The sequence below is a fragment of the Diadema antillarum genome, unplaced genomic scaffold, assembly GCF_040938485.1.
Source record: "Diadema antillarum isolate AM-2024a unplaced genomic scaffold, OU_Dant_1.0 scf00000065, whole genome shotgun sequence".
Lineage (NCBI taxonomy): Eukaryota > Metazoa > Echinodermata > Echinoidea > Diadematoida > Diadematidae > Diadema > Diadema antillarum.
The window spans coordinates 1406161-1421414 of NW_027270954.1; the positions used below are offsets into that span (position 1 = coordinate 1406161).

Consider the following 15254-nt stretch of genomic DNA (forward strand, 5'->3'; position numbering starts at 1 on the left):
GCATCGTCTTCTCGCGATCGCTTGCAGGCACACAGGCATGGGCACGGATCCACAGACATGGACACGCAGGCGCACACATAGTCATGAGCACACACTTACAAAGGGGACATTATTATTTACAATGCATGCACGCACGGCCTCCAATGGATTCGCACGCAGGATGCTAGTCCACTGCCTGGACTGCCTTCGTATACGGTGTGTACTATTACGGTGTGTATGGTATTAGCAATATTGCACACGGAAATACCGTCGTTGAGGGCGTGAAGTATAAGGAGAGACCAAGTGTAGATCTTTTTTCTTTTCTTTTTTTTTTCGGGGGCAGCAATTAGTGGACTCACGCGATGCGTGGACTGTCGCGATCGAGAAGACTTCGCGCTACCACCAATGAGGGCGTATGAGAGGGTGAAAAAAAAAGAGTCCCGTATCGGGACTAGCAGGATGCTGGATTCGCACGGACTCGCACGGTAGCGTGCCAACACCACGCACGGTACCGTGCCAACACCTCGCACGGTAGCGTGCCAGATGGTCCGCACTCGACGGTGGCACGCAGCCGCACGGAGGCGCACTGACTGGCACGCAGCCGCACGGAGGCGCACGAGGTCGCACGGGGTCGCACGGGGGCGTACAGAAGCGCACGCACCCGCACGAGGCCGTACGAAATGGCACGGAGCCGCACGCACCCGTGCGAAACCGCACGCAGCCGCACGAAGCAGCCCCGTGCGCAGTGCGTGCGGGAGTAACATAACTTAATGGTCTGACTGTATGTGTGTATTACTCTGTCTGTCTTTTTTTTTTGCTACCGCTTAGGGAAATTTGTTATTGTTGTTTTTTGCAATTATATATTTTTCTCTATGAGGGGACTGCATTCTAATACTACAAGCTCTGCTTTTTAGCAGTCCACTCCATTTCCAGCAATATTTTGTATGCATTTACCACAGTGACGTAACTGTTATTTGTATCTCTGTTGATAATTTGCCTGTATCTCTTTTACAATGTTATTCTGTTCATCGCATTGTGGTACTGATTTCATGACGTCTGTGTATATGAGCGTTTCTTTGTATTTTTTATTATTTGTTTGTTGGAAGTGAAATAAATCAACTTGAACTTGAACTTGAAGAGCCTCCTCAACTCACGGTTCTTTTGCAGCAATGCATTGTATAAACAAGGACGTGCTGATTTTTCAAAGGATTTTTCTTGATGTCCTTGCTTTTATAGTCCGTCTTCCTCCAGTTGTAGATGATTTCATATTCTTCAAAATTCTGCTATGTCCTCTTCCTCCTCTTTCAGCATGACGTGCAGTCTCTCTTTCTTCGCCTTTTGGGTAGCTGCTTCGCTGCTTTCTTCTCTTCTTTTTCTTCATCTCTTCTTTTTCTTCGAAAATTACAGCTAAAATTACTTCCCGTTCTTGTGCCGATGTTACTACGCTCAGAAAGACCTTGTTACGCTCATCCCGCTGCGTTTATGCCGTCATTACGCTCTCCCCGCTGCGTTTACGCTGTCACTACGCTCTCCCCGCTTGCCGTACGATTAAAAATATGTCAATTTTGATCGGGGAGATCGGGAAGAAATTTTGGACCGGTTCAAAATTTCTTCCCGATCTGAAAAACTGCCCGCTCCAACCCCGACCTCCACACGCTGCTGCTACGATGCTTCCGATCCCCGTACGCTTTTGCCGCTCTCTCCCGATCTGCTAGATCGGGACAGATCGGGGTCCAAATCGTGATAGTGGAACGGGGGCTTAAGTGCCAGTTTATTATTATTATTATTATTAACTACTTTGGGGAATTTTTGTTCAGAAAAACATGAAATCGTATGACATGGAATATATAGACAGCCAATATGCAGTATTGTTGAATTTAAGTTTTGTAGAATATAATAAAATCTAGCATGGCATGATTGCAGTATCTTTTAATATCATGCATTTCCCTACCGGTAGTCAGCACTTTCATTAGGGTATCTGAAGTGGAACATTTAACTGCCCCCAAATACCAATCAAAGAGGGATGAGATTGGTTGCAATCAGTGGCCTGCCATACATCCTACTCGAGCCCTTAATTGTCCACAGCAGGGTATGACTTTAGATGAGAAATGCATCATGGGATAGTTTTCACTCATATGCTACTCTTTAGTGGTACTACTGATAAAGCCACCTGAAATGGATACAGAGGAACTTGCTTGCCAAGTATAATTGAATATGAATTGATTTTTTCATGCTGTGTGTGGGTAGTGGGCACTGATTACAGGAATGTAGACCATCATAAGCTAGCATCTTCTCTATGTCATGTTTTTATTTCTCAATGACATTTGGCTATATGGTCTTTAAAACATCTTCAATACATGCGAACTGTTTTCTTTGCTGTTAACCCGTTGAGGACGAGTCCCGAGTATACTCGGGCAGGTGTCTATGGGAATTGGGTGTTGTAGCAAAATCAAAGCGTCCTCAACGAGTTAAGGGTAAATGACTAAGCAAAGTGATGATCATCAAGTTCACTGAAAATGGTAAATCATCTTACAAATCTCTTCAATGTCTTTAATCCCCTTGAAAGACGTGTCCTTGAAAGAATTTGACTATTGATAAAAATTGATTCTTGCCAAAGAATGAATGAGATAATCTAAAAGATATGAATCCGTTCGAGACCTCTTTCAAAAAAAAAAGTGTCATGAGGAAGGTAAAATGTTTTGAATACAATCCTAGTAAGCATCAAGATAACCTGTTACCTAAGTTATTACTTTACTACATTTTGTGAGATTGTGAGCAAAAAGAAAGAAATGGAGAAATATGCTGATATTATTACAGATTCCACTTGGCTTTGGCATTCCTGTGACAATTAACAAGCAAGAAAGCTGAGAGTCAGGTGTAAGTTAACAAGTGGCAAAAAAATGATACGTGTGGTTCTAAGGTTGCAGTCTTGATCAAACAAAAGCTCTATGAACCAGGCTGGTCTAATTAGTGCCTTTGGTCAAATTTTACTCCAAACAGGCTTTTCTTCTTTGAAGATTTCCAAAAAAACTAATTGCTTTGCAAGGAGATTTTTGTTCAACCCCAAAAACAAACAAACTTACACTGGAATACATTTGAAAAAAAAAATCTTTTCAGAGGCTGCAAGTATACAGGAGCATGAAATAATAAAAACACAGTTGCTAATCAGTTTTTATTCAGTTTGACATTCACAGATAGAAAAAAAAAATGACATAATAAATGACCATGTATTCAAGCATGGGGAGACCTGCATATTACAGTTTGGAAAAAGTGCACCTAATACTTTGAGAAAACAACTCTTCATCATTTCTAGGGTAACATGAGAAATCTGTACACCATACCAAGCGACAAATTAGTGAAATGCATCACCAAAGAGGCTGTATGAGAAGACTGGGTCTAAACAGCGTTACCAGCTTGCACTCATAATTGCAAGCATATGGAATCCCCATGATCTCCTTTAGGCTGTTATTTGCCTGTCGCTTGCACGGGACTTGAGGAATATATACTCGTATCTTACCCATGCTGGCTATGTCATGATTTTCTGTCTCTTTTCTTGATATTCTTCAGTTTCATCATTCCCTTTTTCTTTGCCTCAACCATCTTTCCTTGAAAATGGGCTTTTGACTTTAAAACAAACAGCTCAAGCCACTACAGCACTTTTTGTCTTTTATAGCAACAAACACACTATTATCTCGCCTACTCTCCCTCTTATTCCGTCTCCATCCCCTCCCCCTCACCCTCTCCCTCCCTCCCTCCCCCTCTCTCATTTTCTCACTTTTATACTCTCTTTCACCAACTCTCCTTCTCTCTCTTTCTTCCTATCTCTCTTTTTTTCCTCTCTCTCATGGGGAAATAATACCTTATATTTGAGTTTTCATTTATAATCAGGCCAGCCTTTGAATGGACTTTTGTACAATGTTATATCAGCGCAGGGCTACAGATGGTAAAATCCCGTAGCAACTGGGATATCTAAATTCATATGGCAAACAAAATAAAAATCTACGGGAAAACAATTTTTATGGACAATTTAGTTCTGTGTGAATTTTTGTATTTGAAGTCAAATTCACTAACTCTTTGAAAATCTGCATGTTAAGGACACACAATACCGCAACAAAAAGCTTTCTTTCTAGGCTTGCAGAGCCGCAACCGGGTCGTATGGATTTCCCCTGATCAATGCTAATGCAAGTTTCCTTCACAACTGTTGCCATGGAAACTGGCAAGTCTTGGTCAGTGTTTGTCCTACAGTCACAATTCGCAAGTCAAGAAGTGTTCTGTCTTTGGTTACAATTCATCATGCCTTAAGTATATTAGGTGTTCTTCGGTGTCTGCTTTCCCCTGTAAAACTAACAATGAGTTACGTTGCACTCACTGTTTTCCTCACAGAAGTTCATTGTCATTTCAGCGTGAAGAAACATAGCCTTTGATTGAAACATGGAAGAAAGAGAGCTTTGAGTCTACTATTGGAGCATATGGTCTGAAACACTCTACACCCTATTATGGACAGCCAGGAGAAAGAATTTAAGTTGAATTGAGTACCATTTCTCTGTTTTGCCAAATCAAATCATGAGAGCTGAAGGTTTATTATTTTAGAATGAATGTGTCAAAGCTTCACACATTTTACTGCATCTATGACCTCTATGTTAATTAATATTCCCCTACACTGGAGTCATTTACACTTGCACTGAAATACATGACCTTTCAGACTGCTATTGTTGTGTGTGGGTTTGGGGGGGTTTTGGGGGGTGGGGGTGAAGGAGAAGAGGAGCTTTTGAAATGTGGACACAAACTCAACAGTGTTCACCCACATTTGTGCGTTTTTATTTGCGAACTTTCTTGAGTTTTTACAACTTTGTGAGAATAATGAGTGTGAATGGCATTCAACAGCTTAATTGGACTGAATCATAAGCATCCTTAGGACCCCTACGAAGAACTACTCACAAATTCCTGGTTGGCAATATGGAAGCATATTTCAAGCCTCATTAATAGAGGGGTATGTTGGTATCCTGACTGAGGGTTGACTGGGGAGAAGAATCCCATGTGTTTTGAGATGAAAAATGTCTTACTATATATGAATTGTTACATTAGGTGGAAAGAGCAAAAGAGTGGTGTGATTTTAACCATTGCAACACAAAACCAGATAATATCCCAACTGATATTATCATTTGGGCTGATCAACATCTCCCAGAGAAAGAAAAAAAATTCAATGCGACATTAAACTTATGAGTGTACACTACAAGGGTAGAGACTTTATCCCTCTTGGTTCCAACTGACATGGAAAATCCCATAATGTTGTATACACTGTCTAAATTCCCTGGCACAGAAAGAGCTAATGCGGGAACAAACAAGCGTGTACAACAACAACAACAAAGAAAATAAAGTGCACATTACGAGGAAAATAATTTTTGGATGAAAGGGAATAGAAAATCAATCTGCTTCATTACATCGTTGGAATGTTATCCCTGTCTCATATTTTCTAAGGAGACGTCTCCCAACAGCTTACACCCACTCACCTGAGGGCTAGGGGATCTTGATTGCTTGAGCTGTCGCCGAGAGCCCATCTGGTTGCCAGGGGAGGGGCTTCTTTCTAAGATGGATCACATGACAAGGAGCAGAAAAGAAACAATTACGGAGGGATGATGAAGAGGTGATGGAAACCCATTTCATTTGACGGATGGAAAGAGAGACACAATTTATCCCTAGCAGCTTTGATTTGTTTTAATTAACGGTTGCCATGACGATGATTGATGATGGTGCCCAGTGGCACCTGTTTGCATCATTCTGGTCTTACTTTTGGGATGAGAAACAGATGGTGCACAGCAAAGTGTGGAAGGGTCCTGATGATATAATATTCAGATAAGAGAGACGACAGATTAACCACTAGTTTCTGAATTCATCACTATGAGTGCGTGAAGAGGTTAATTAAGCTTATAGTGATAGTGGGCATGGGCATTATATTGAAATTTGGGAGGAGCTAAAGTCATTGTTGATGTATCAAATGTCTTCACTTCTGGAAAATTGCTACATGTGACTTGTTGCAAATTAAATTCACAAATAATGGCAGCAAATCTTGCCAAACAACACCCCTACCTGTAAGTGTGTAGTAATGTACCTGTAGTAGCATATGGCCAAAAAACTTGCAAAACAACACCCCTACCTGTAAGTGTGTTGTAACGTAGGAGCATATTTGCAGCAGTTTTTTTATTGCATTTGTTTATGAAAATAGAAATGCAACAATATGAACACATTTCATAGTAAAATGAGTCTCATCCCGTATGTTCTCGAATGTACATATGAATTGCTTATGTCAAAATATGTCACTTCTATGGAAAAGGAACAATCTTGAAAGAAAAATGAAGTAAAAAAAGATCATGTTATGTAACCATTCTTTCATCTATATCATTAATATCATAATCAGGCATTAAGGTATGCTAAGCATAGCGCAACTATATCACCGCATTTGCAAATGATACATGATCAAAAACAAATGAATATATCAAATCATTATATTATGGTTGATGCTGACTCATATTCCAAGCATCAGGCAGTGATGACAATGACCCATTGAGCTACCTTAATGTGGTTTATGTTCCTTTGCTGCTGTTATTCCTGGCATGTTATTTTACATTAAAAAAAAAACTCATTATGCACTATGAAATGGTAATAGACCATTTCAAATAAGTGGAAAGAGCAGCAGACTTTCAAAAGGATTATCTCCTTCGGGTGTACATAAAGCATCTAGTACCTACACTATTACTGAGGACATATCATATTTCTGTTCAAGTTGACTATATCATTTTAAAGCAACTACAAACACTAACGGCCTTGACTTTGTGAGAAGAGTACACCACCCACCTGTACATTGACAGGGAAGTGACAACTGGACTTGGGATAAGTGCCTCTAAGTGTAACTCTAGACTCACATTCATTATTTTGTGTTTGATTTCCATTTATACAATCACATAACTGCACCTGCGTTGGCTATTTACATTACAACCTGACAAGTTTTGTCATTAAGAATAATATCTGTATATCATTTCATGTCACGGTAATTCAGTCATCCCTCTCTATATATCTTTATACCTATCTCATCTGTAACCCATTCACATGTCCAGTGTTTCCATCCATATACTTCTCTGGTGTGACTACTTCATTATCTAAATGCAATTATTCGTTGATCTTTTCATTTCTATTTTCTTGGTGTTACCGATGTCTATCAAAATCATCCATATTTGTATTGATCAGACTTTCTCTCTCTCTCTCTCTCTATTTCTCTCTTTCAGTATAATGCTTTAATGCTAAAAAACAAATATGCACAACCAAATGTAAGCTAACTTTAGTCTACATTCAAGTCATGTATGGCTGTATTTTTTTTTTCATTTATACTACATACAATTTAATTTGTAACAAATACAGCATACATGGCAGACAAAATTTGAGTGAAATCATCATATAAAATCAACATGTAGATTTCAAAGATTGACAAATCATCTAATGATGAAATTGAATGAGAGACAAGAACTTTTGTTTTTGAGCTAGTGAAAACCCAAGGTGTTCTCTGTCACTAGAGGGCTTTTTACACTTGCATTTTTGCTTGGTCCCGTACCAACGGTGGGGCGGGGGGGGGGGGGGGGGGGGGGGGGGGGGGGGGGGGGGCCTTAGCCCCACCGTTGGTACCGGACTTTCCTTAACCCACTTTCTGTTTACACTCATTTTTGCCAAAGTGGGCTAGACCCACCGATAATCCCGTACTATCTGGCCCTGCAAAAAAGCCAGGTTAGCACCGCAATTGCGGTGCCAAGCAAGTGAGTGTAAACAGAACGAAGAAATAATCCAGGGCTAAGCGATGGAGACGAAGTCCGACCCCCACTAACCAATCAGAAACGAGGTAATAAAGTGCTGCCGGTGCGTGCGTGTACTTGTACAGTGCACAGCGTAATCATGAATATTCATGTGGTTTGGAAAGTACGGGACTAAAAAATACAAGTGTAAAAAGGTCAGTTTTCTCTTTAGCCCAGGACAAGAGCTTAGTACGGGATTTATTGGCGAGTGTAAAAAGCTGAAAAAATTTGTACGGGATTAACGATAGTCCTGGATCAGAGAAAGTATGGGATAAGGAACACAAGTGTAAAAAGGGCTTAAGATATTATACAAAACAAACAAGTAATAATGGTGTTTGCAGAGAATGTCATGTAATACAGGTAGTCAATCTAAATCTCTCTTACAGCTACGAGACCTACAATGATTGGCACTGTGTAAACAGCCAAGACAACTTTCTAGATCCAAACCCATGTGTAATGAAAAATCTTAAGAGTATCTCCTACTCAGTAGCTTATTGTGCACTGGAATCATGACTTACCTACAGTGAGCATTTCATGAGTTTTCGTTTTCTTTATACATTATCAACAGGGCCAATCAAAGTTTTTTTTTTGTACTAAACATTTTGTTTCTAGATTCCTTGGTAATTAGAGCAATAACAAAATTATGACATTAAAAACATTAAAATAATAAACCTGAAGATAATAATGAATGAGAAAATTGATTCTCTTCTGGTGACAGGTGTCACTACAGAGGGAAAATGAGAATTAAGGGTCATTCCCCATCATATTCTGAAATTCCTGAAGACCTAACATAAGACTGACCAGGTTCATGTATGCAATGGGCTAAATTGGAGACATTTGTTCATCTCTCAGCACACTTTCTCACTTTCTCTATTACAGACAGGAGGATATCATATGACATCCAATAAGCAATTAGATGAGACTGTTATTAGCCAGCCTGCAGAAAGACTAATCACCAATAATTCTGTCTAAGTCTCAGGTATAAAGTCTACGCTGATGGGAAACAGCTCTTTTATTAAAGGGTGCTACCTGCATCTCTCAAGACATCAATTTATTCCAGTGGTTGTGCATACAATCTGAGAAATTCAATTAACATCACTCAATTCAAGACTCATTGGAAGAGGTTATTAGGGAAGTTGACAGTATTGCATTACGCATGATGGCTGACATCATTATGACAGATTGGTTCAGTGACCACCTCCACTCCAGGAAGAATTCAATCTTTGCAGATAATACCATTACGGTTAAAAGATATTTTCATGAGAGTATTTTTCAATGTTCTCCCAAAGGTAAAAGGTAAGAGGTAAAGGTAAGATGGATTGTTTGTGTCTTTAATTCCAAGGAATAGAAATGTAAGATAGTTTTACAAACAACACTCACAAAATTCACATACTTTCATTTTGCATTAGTTTCATGTCATGCAAAACACACAAAAATTTCTCACCAAAAAATTTACCTTTTACAATATATCCAAATTCAGACATTTCTCATAGACAATGTCCTACGTATACACAATTAAATATTCAGTGTGCTAACCCTTAATGTATCATAGTCATGTTCACTTGTCTCTGAACAGAACACCATGTTCACATTTGGTGGTGCACATTCATACAGTCCTATCTTTGCCTCCTGATGTCAGTACTATTGTATCTTCCATTTGAATGATTTCATTATTTGGATTATCAATCCACAAAATTCTCAGGCTTACTTGTTTGACTGCTGTAGGAAAAAAAGTCTGTAATTGGAGTTTCCTATGGTAAACTACATCTTAAGTTGCTTAATGAACATGACAGTGGATGATTAGTTCCTTGATTGTGGTTGAAAACTCAATGGACCAATAAAGATTATTAAAATAAGTGATAGAATACTATCATTTTAACAGCTCATCAGTGGAGGGACTTCTCAGGCATTTTCTTTGTTTCAATACCAATAAAAAAACCATATTTCTTGAAAGTTTCAATTTCACAATGGAAGGGCATTAAAAAAATGAAAGTACAGAGGAGACCCATGATTAATGATCTTCCTCAGATTTCAATCTGTAGTCATTAAACACTTAACCCATTGAGGATGGACTGATTTTGCCATAACACACATTTCCCATAGACACCTGCCAGAGTATTCTCGGGACTCGTCCTCAACGAGTTAATAATCTTGCCATTTGGCATACTTCTGTACATTTAAAAAAAAAAAAAAAAAAAAATATATATATATATATATATATTGATATATATATATGACCATAATTATATGTTGAAAACCAGATATAAAGTTACCTCCATGCTGTATGCTTGTATCTTGTTCATTTGTAAATTTCTGTCTGTATTTGTGACATTTCATATTATTTAAGTTAGAGTCTGCAAAATGCATGACTATAGAAGGTGACAAAAGTGACCAATTCATCTATTTTCCCTCATGGATAGAGTGTGATAATGTGGGAATTATCTGCAAATTTTCTCCTGAACTTTGTATGTGTAAAAGTCAACTCTTTCCCATGAGTTACTTCTGCATCGTAAATAAGTCAACTGAAATTTTCATACTGTAAGGGCCTACTTGCCATCTTAATAACAATCTTACGGTGATTATTCACCCATAGAGATGACATTTTGCCCAGCATGTAACAGTCTGCCTCCCCTTCCCGATATTCCTCACTGTTGGTGACAAGTAATAAGGTCCTGTCGGCTCTTTTTCAGCCACTGAAGACTTAGCCTCTCTCCAATGCTGTTTAGCGTGTCATTAATTTTGATCTGAAATTTCATGTTCCATTCACAGACCTTCAATGAATTGCAATTTTCTATCTGCATCTAATACCAACTCTCTTTCTCATCAAATCTCAGCATACAACAAGGTAGGATTATCTTTGCTTGCAGCCAACAGCATGGCAAATTTAAGATACACAAAAAAAATGAAGAAACAGAACAGTCCATTAATCTGACCTGAACAAGTCTGTATCCAACCTAACCTACACCACCAATTACCCCGTATACTCCTCCCTGTTGGGTAACGTCTTCAGAAAACATCAATTACCCTGCATTCCTCACAGTAGGGTGGATTTATCCATATCATGTATTCTGCTGGGAGTCCCTTTTGAAGTCTGGTGGGGGGGGGGTACCTTAGATGCCTGTTATTAACATCATCTCATCAGGGGACACTCTTCCATTAATTATCAAATCACACTTCTTAGTGGGAGTTCTCTTGGCTGACATTCAGAACATGCTTCATGGAGTATACACTAAAGATATTCTCTTAGTTCAGAACACCTTCAGATAACAAGATAACTTCTTACTGTCCTTTTACACAAACAAATTGGCTTTAAAGAACATGTCTTTGTTAATATCAATGAACTGTAAACCTGCTTAGATTTTGTTACCCGCAATTTATACATTCAACATCTTATTTTTAGTATATGTTTTGTCATTTCTTATGTGTTTTGGATTTTTTGACATGGCTACTCAAGAAGTAATAATTGAAGGCTCTCTAAGCAAGCTATCAGGAGACAGACCTCTGTGTGTCCCATCCAAATTAACCCTTTGAGGATGAGCTGATTTTGCTATATCAAGCATTTCCCATAGACACCTGTCCAAGTATGCTTGGGACAAGTTTTCAATGGGTTAAGGATCAGGCAATAAGGACTAAGAGCCTTGCCTAAGGTCACAACTGCTGCTGCCACTGGACTTGAACCAGGGTCCTTGATATTGAGAATCCAATGCCTTATCCACTGAACCACAGCAGCTCAATATTATGTACATTTTCTTCACACTATCTTTGTCTCTCATTCAGGCTATTCTAGTATGACATTGATTTACAGACATCTAAACAAAAGTTGCCTACCTTTACTGAAACAGAGTTGAGTCAAATTTTTAACTCAAAAGCAAAATAAAATGCAGAAAAAGACTACTTAACAATCAAAATACTTTTCAGATTTTATATGAAACATAATACTTACTGCCAGCCTATGACTTTGGTTCTTTGTTAAGTATTACATGATCATGCTTCAACTTACTCTACATGTAGCTATGCTGAACAAGTTGCATGACAAAAATAAAACTGAGCTGAAAAGAGGTGTATATTGGGGAAGACTTACGATGAAAGGAGTATCATAAGAGCCAATATCAAACTGACAGGGAGTAATTACCAGTGATGAGGCTGGAAATTGGATGAAAAGAATGCTACTTATAGAGATAATACCTGGATGTAGATGTGACGTCTTAGGGTGAGATGGAGGTACTGTGATTGGTCGATGTGACAATAACATCTCCATGCCAGCACGATTTTTCTGGAGAAAAAACACACAAAAGTACAAAAGAAGCTTAATCATTTTCTTTTTCTATAACCAATCAGGTCTGACACTAAATGAGCACATGCTTCAGACATGCATGCTGTCTTAGAAGGCTAATGATTCAAGCATCATTAAAGGGATGGTACAGTATCAAAGTAAAACAAAGCGATCGTAACTAAAGTGTGGGTCCCACACTTTATTAGAATCGCTCTTTTTTGGATTTCTCAGCCATTTCAAAACCAATTTTCATCAAATAAACGTTGAATCCCTCATAGAATCACATGCTCTTTCACATTTCATAAGAGGTTTCCCATTATCTCACCAAAAAATGTCAGAAACCTGAAATTAGGTCTCAACCAAAACTATACGATCCCTTTAAGCGTAATACTTGAAACTGCCCAACGATATCATAACTGCAACAAAGAAATGAAACAAAGTGAGAGAGATGCAGCCATCATTCATTGCCATGCATCCGATATCTTACAAATGTGAGCAAACATACAAATGCAGATTTTACTTCATCATTGAACCAGAATTATTAATGGGGGTGATATTCATATTCCCTGAATGGATATCCAGAACAAAGATATTATTTCCTGTTGCTACAGAAATGCTCTAAATATCATCTTTACAGAGAGCAAATGTAACTGCACTCTTTATAAATCCAAGTAGCACGTTCACTGCCGAACATGTGATTTGATGAAGATTGAATTGCACAAGATTGCGCTGTCTACTGGGCACGAAAATCCTTCCTTATATTTGGGTCATAGCCGCTTTTATCAGAATAACAGATTCACAATCAATGCCCAATTTGTTTGCCTGGCCTAGTTTTACATAGATAGCAATGCCTGGTAGTCACATGTTCTCAGCTGTACCCAGCTTGTCTTGAGCACAGTACAACACACATTGGGCCAAATGTCACAATGAAAGCGAAAGAGTTATTGACCACGGCGTTGGCTACTGGTCAGCAAAGTGGTCAATTCTCTTGTGTTGCATGGCTGCAAAGGGTCAATTAGAAAACACGATCATCTTCACGTTGCTTGATTTTTTTTTACTTCTTGTGTTTCATTTTATTCTTATCATCCTATTGCTACAGAGTCACATATGATATGGATTCTCTTAACCTTAAAAAGCTAATCTGTACACAAGGAGGCCATAGATATCTACAGGATTTCCTGAATAGAAGGAGGGGGGGGGGGGGAATGAAGAAGAACGAAAATAGCATCACTGCATTTACCGACTTCAATACAGGTGACTTGTAAGATTAGAATATTTCACTTCTCAAGTCCATCCATAATCTCAGGGTGGGAATAGAATAAAAATACCAAATGCCACTATTTAATAAAATTTCAGCAAAATGTTACAAAACTGAAAGAAACTTTTCAGTTATATTTCTGTGGATTACAGGAGGGTAACAGGAGATTACAGGTGGAAGATCTATTCTTTCACAGCAAAGGAATGGGCCATCAAATACAAATAAAAAACAGCAATGTGTCCACTGCGAATCTATCAATCTAGGTGTAGTAGATATCACTTGGAAGGCCAGCAAATCTCTGTTTGTTGCATTAATGGTTACAGGCAGGATATAATGACAAATCACTGCACACCATCTTAATTAGAATCTAGAGCAGCAAAATTACCTGTAATGTGAAATTCTACTGAGCTAATCTAAGCATTTTTGCACGTGGTTGTGAGTGCATAAACATGCAGAGTGTTAATTGAAACACATCCAAAAGTAAGACATTAGTAAATTGCTGACCTTTTAGAGATTATGAATACTTTAATTTTCCTCTCAACTACAGAGCATTCTGCATTTCCGGCCTGCCACAGTCAAAACCATATTGCCAGAGTCAACTCAGAGCAAATGATTCACCCAAGAGATACCGGTGTCTCATTCTTCCTTCTGGCAAAGTATAAGCACTTCACTCATGGGTTACGCTATTTTCCTCTCATCTCTTTAATGATTATCATTAACCCATTGAGGACGGGCTGATTTTGATACAACACGCATTTCCCATAGACACTTACCCGAGTATACTCAGGACTCGTCCTCAACGGGTTAAAGGGAAATGAAACCCAAATATACAAGCGGATTGAGGGAATGCAGCAATGTTAGAAGAACACAACAACAAAGTTTGAGAAAAATCAGACAATCTGTTGAAATATAATGAATTTTGGCAGTTTTGGTAGTGCCATCACTAGTTGAGAAGACCTTGTGGTGACTCAATATAAATTCAGGGAATAAAATTCAAGGTATTTTCACTTTTCTAGCACAATGAAAGAGTGCTTAATTTATTCCTTTCAGAAATCAGGGGAAAATATTACCCTTAACATATGCCCGTAACAAGTCAAGAGAATGTATACTTTTCAATTTAAAAAATGAAATCTGGAGAAATGTTATATTTTCATTTCTTTTTCTGCATTCACTCAAGACACATATTCAGCTTTCATTTCCCTTTAAGTATAACATTACACTGTATTGGTCTCCTTCTTAATGCAGTCTCCTTTGCTCAAAATGAAGTAAGTCCCCTGACTAACATGCAAAATCACTATCATGGACTATTATTTCAGTTCAACTACAGAGCCTTGCTTATTAGAACCATATTATCAAAGCAGTCTAACCTGACCCAAATTTTGACATTTAAAGAACTCAAATCTGAAGGTCAAGAACCCATGAAATGCAACTGACAGAATTTGACAGAATTATCACAAACCATGGAAATATGCTTGACTTCAGAAAAGAGGATGGGGGAAAAAATAAAGTATGCATACAGGAATCCTAAACAGCATGCACGCCTGACTTCCAGAATCTAAAAAAAAAAAAAATGAACGCATTGTGTCGCCAGACGGTCACAAAATCTACTTCATCTCCTGATGCGTGACTTTGGGATGAAAGAAAGCTTAGACTCCCAAAATCTTCCCCTTAGTGACTTAGAGCCTCACTGCATGCATACTGCCAAGAGGGAAAGAAGGAGAGAGAGAGATTGGAAGAGAAAGAGATAGAAAGCGTGCTTTAAAAAAGAGACTTATAGAGCAAAGTCGGCATTTTATGACCAGCATTTTTCTTGCCTGTCACTGTTAGATCAAGTGGCTATCTATTCATCGCCGTGCCTCTTAGCGAATTTACGGATCAGAATTTTAAAGGAACCTCTAAATGAACA

The 15254-nt window shown here is 38.5% G+C and overlaps 1 protein-coding gene across 1 annotated transcript in view; it reads right to left on the bottom strand.

Annotated features, from left to right (window-relative positions):
• Nucleotides 1-15254, bottom strand: part of LOC139716427 (rap guanine nucleotide exchange factor 4-like) — a 161814-nt gene that overhangs the window by 70901 nt on the left and 75659 nt on the right. Inside the window, exon 5 of the mRNA XM_071627973.1 lies at nucleotides 2887-2907. Coding sequence (XP_071484074.1) covers nucleotides 2887-2907 — 21 coding nt within the window. The remainder of the gene's footprint in view (nucleotides 1-2886; nucleotides 2908-15254) is intronic.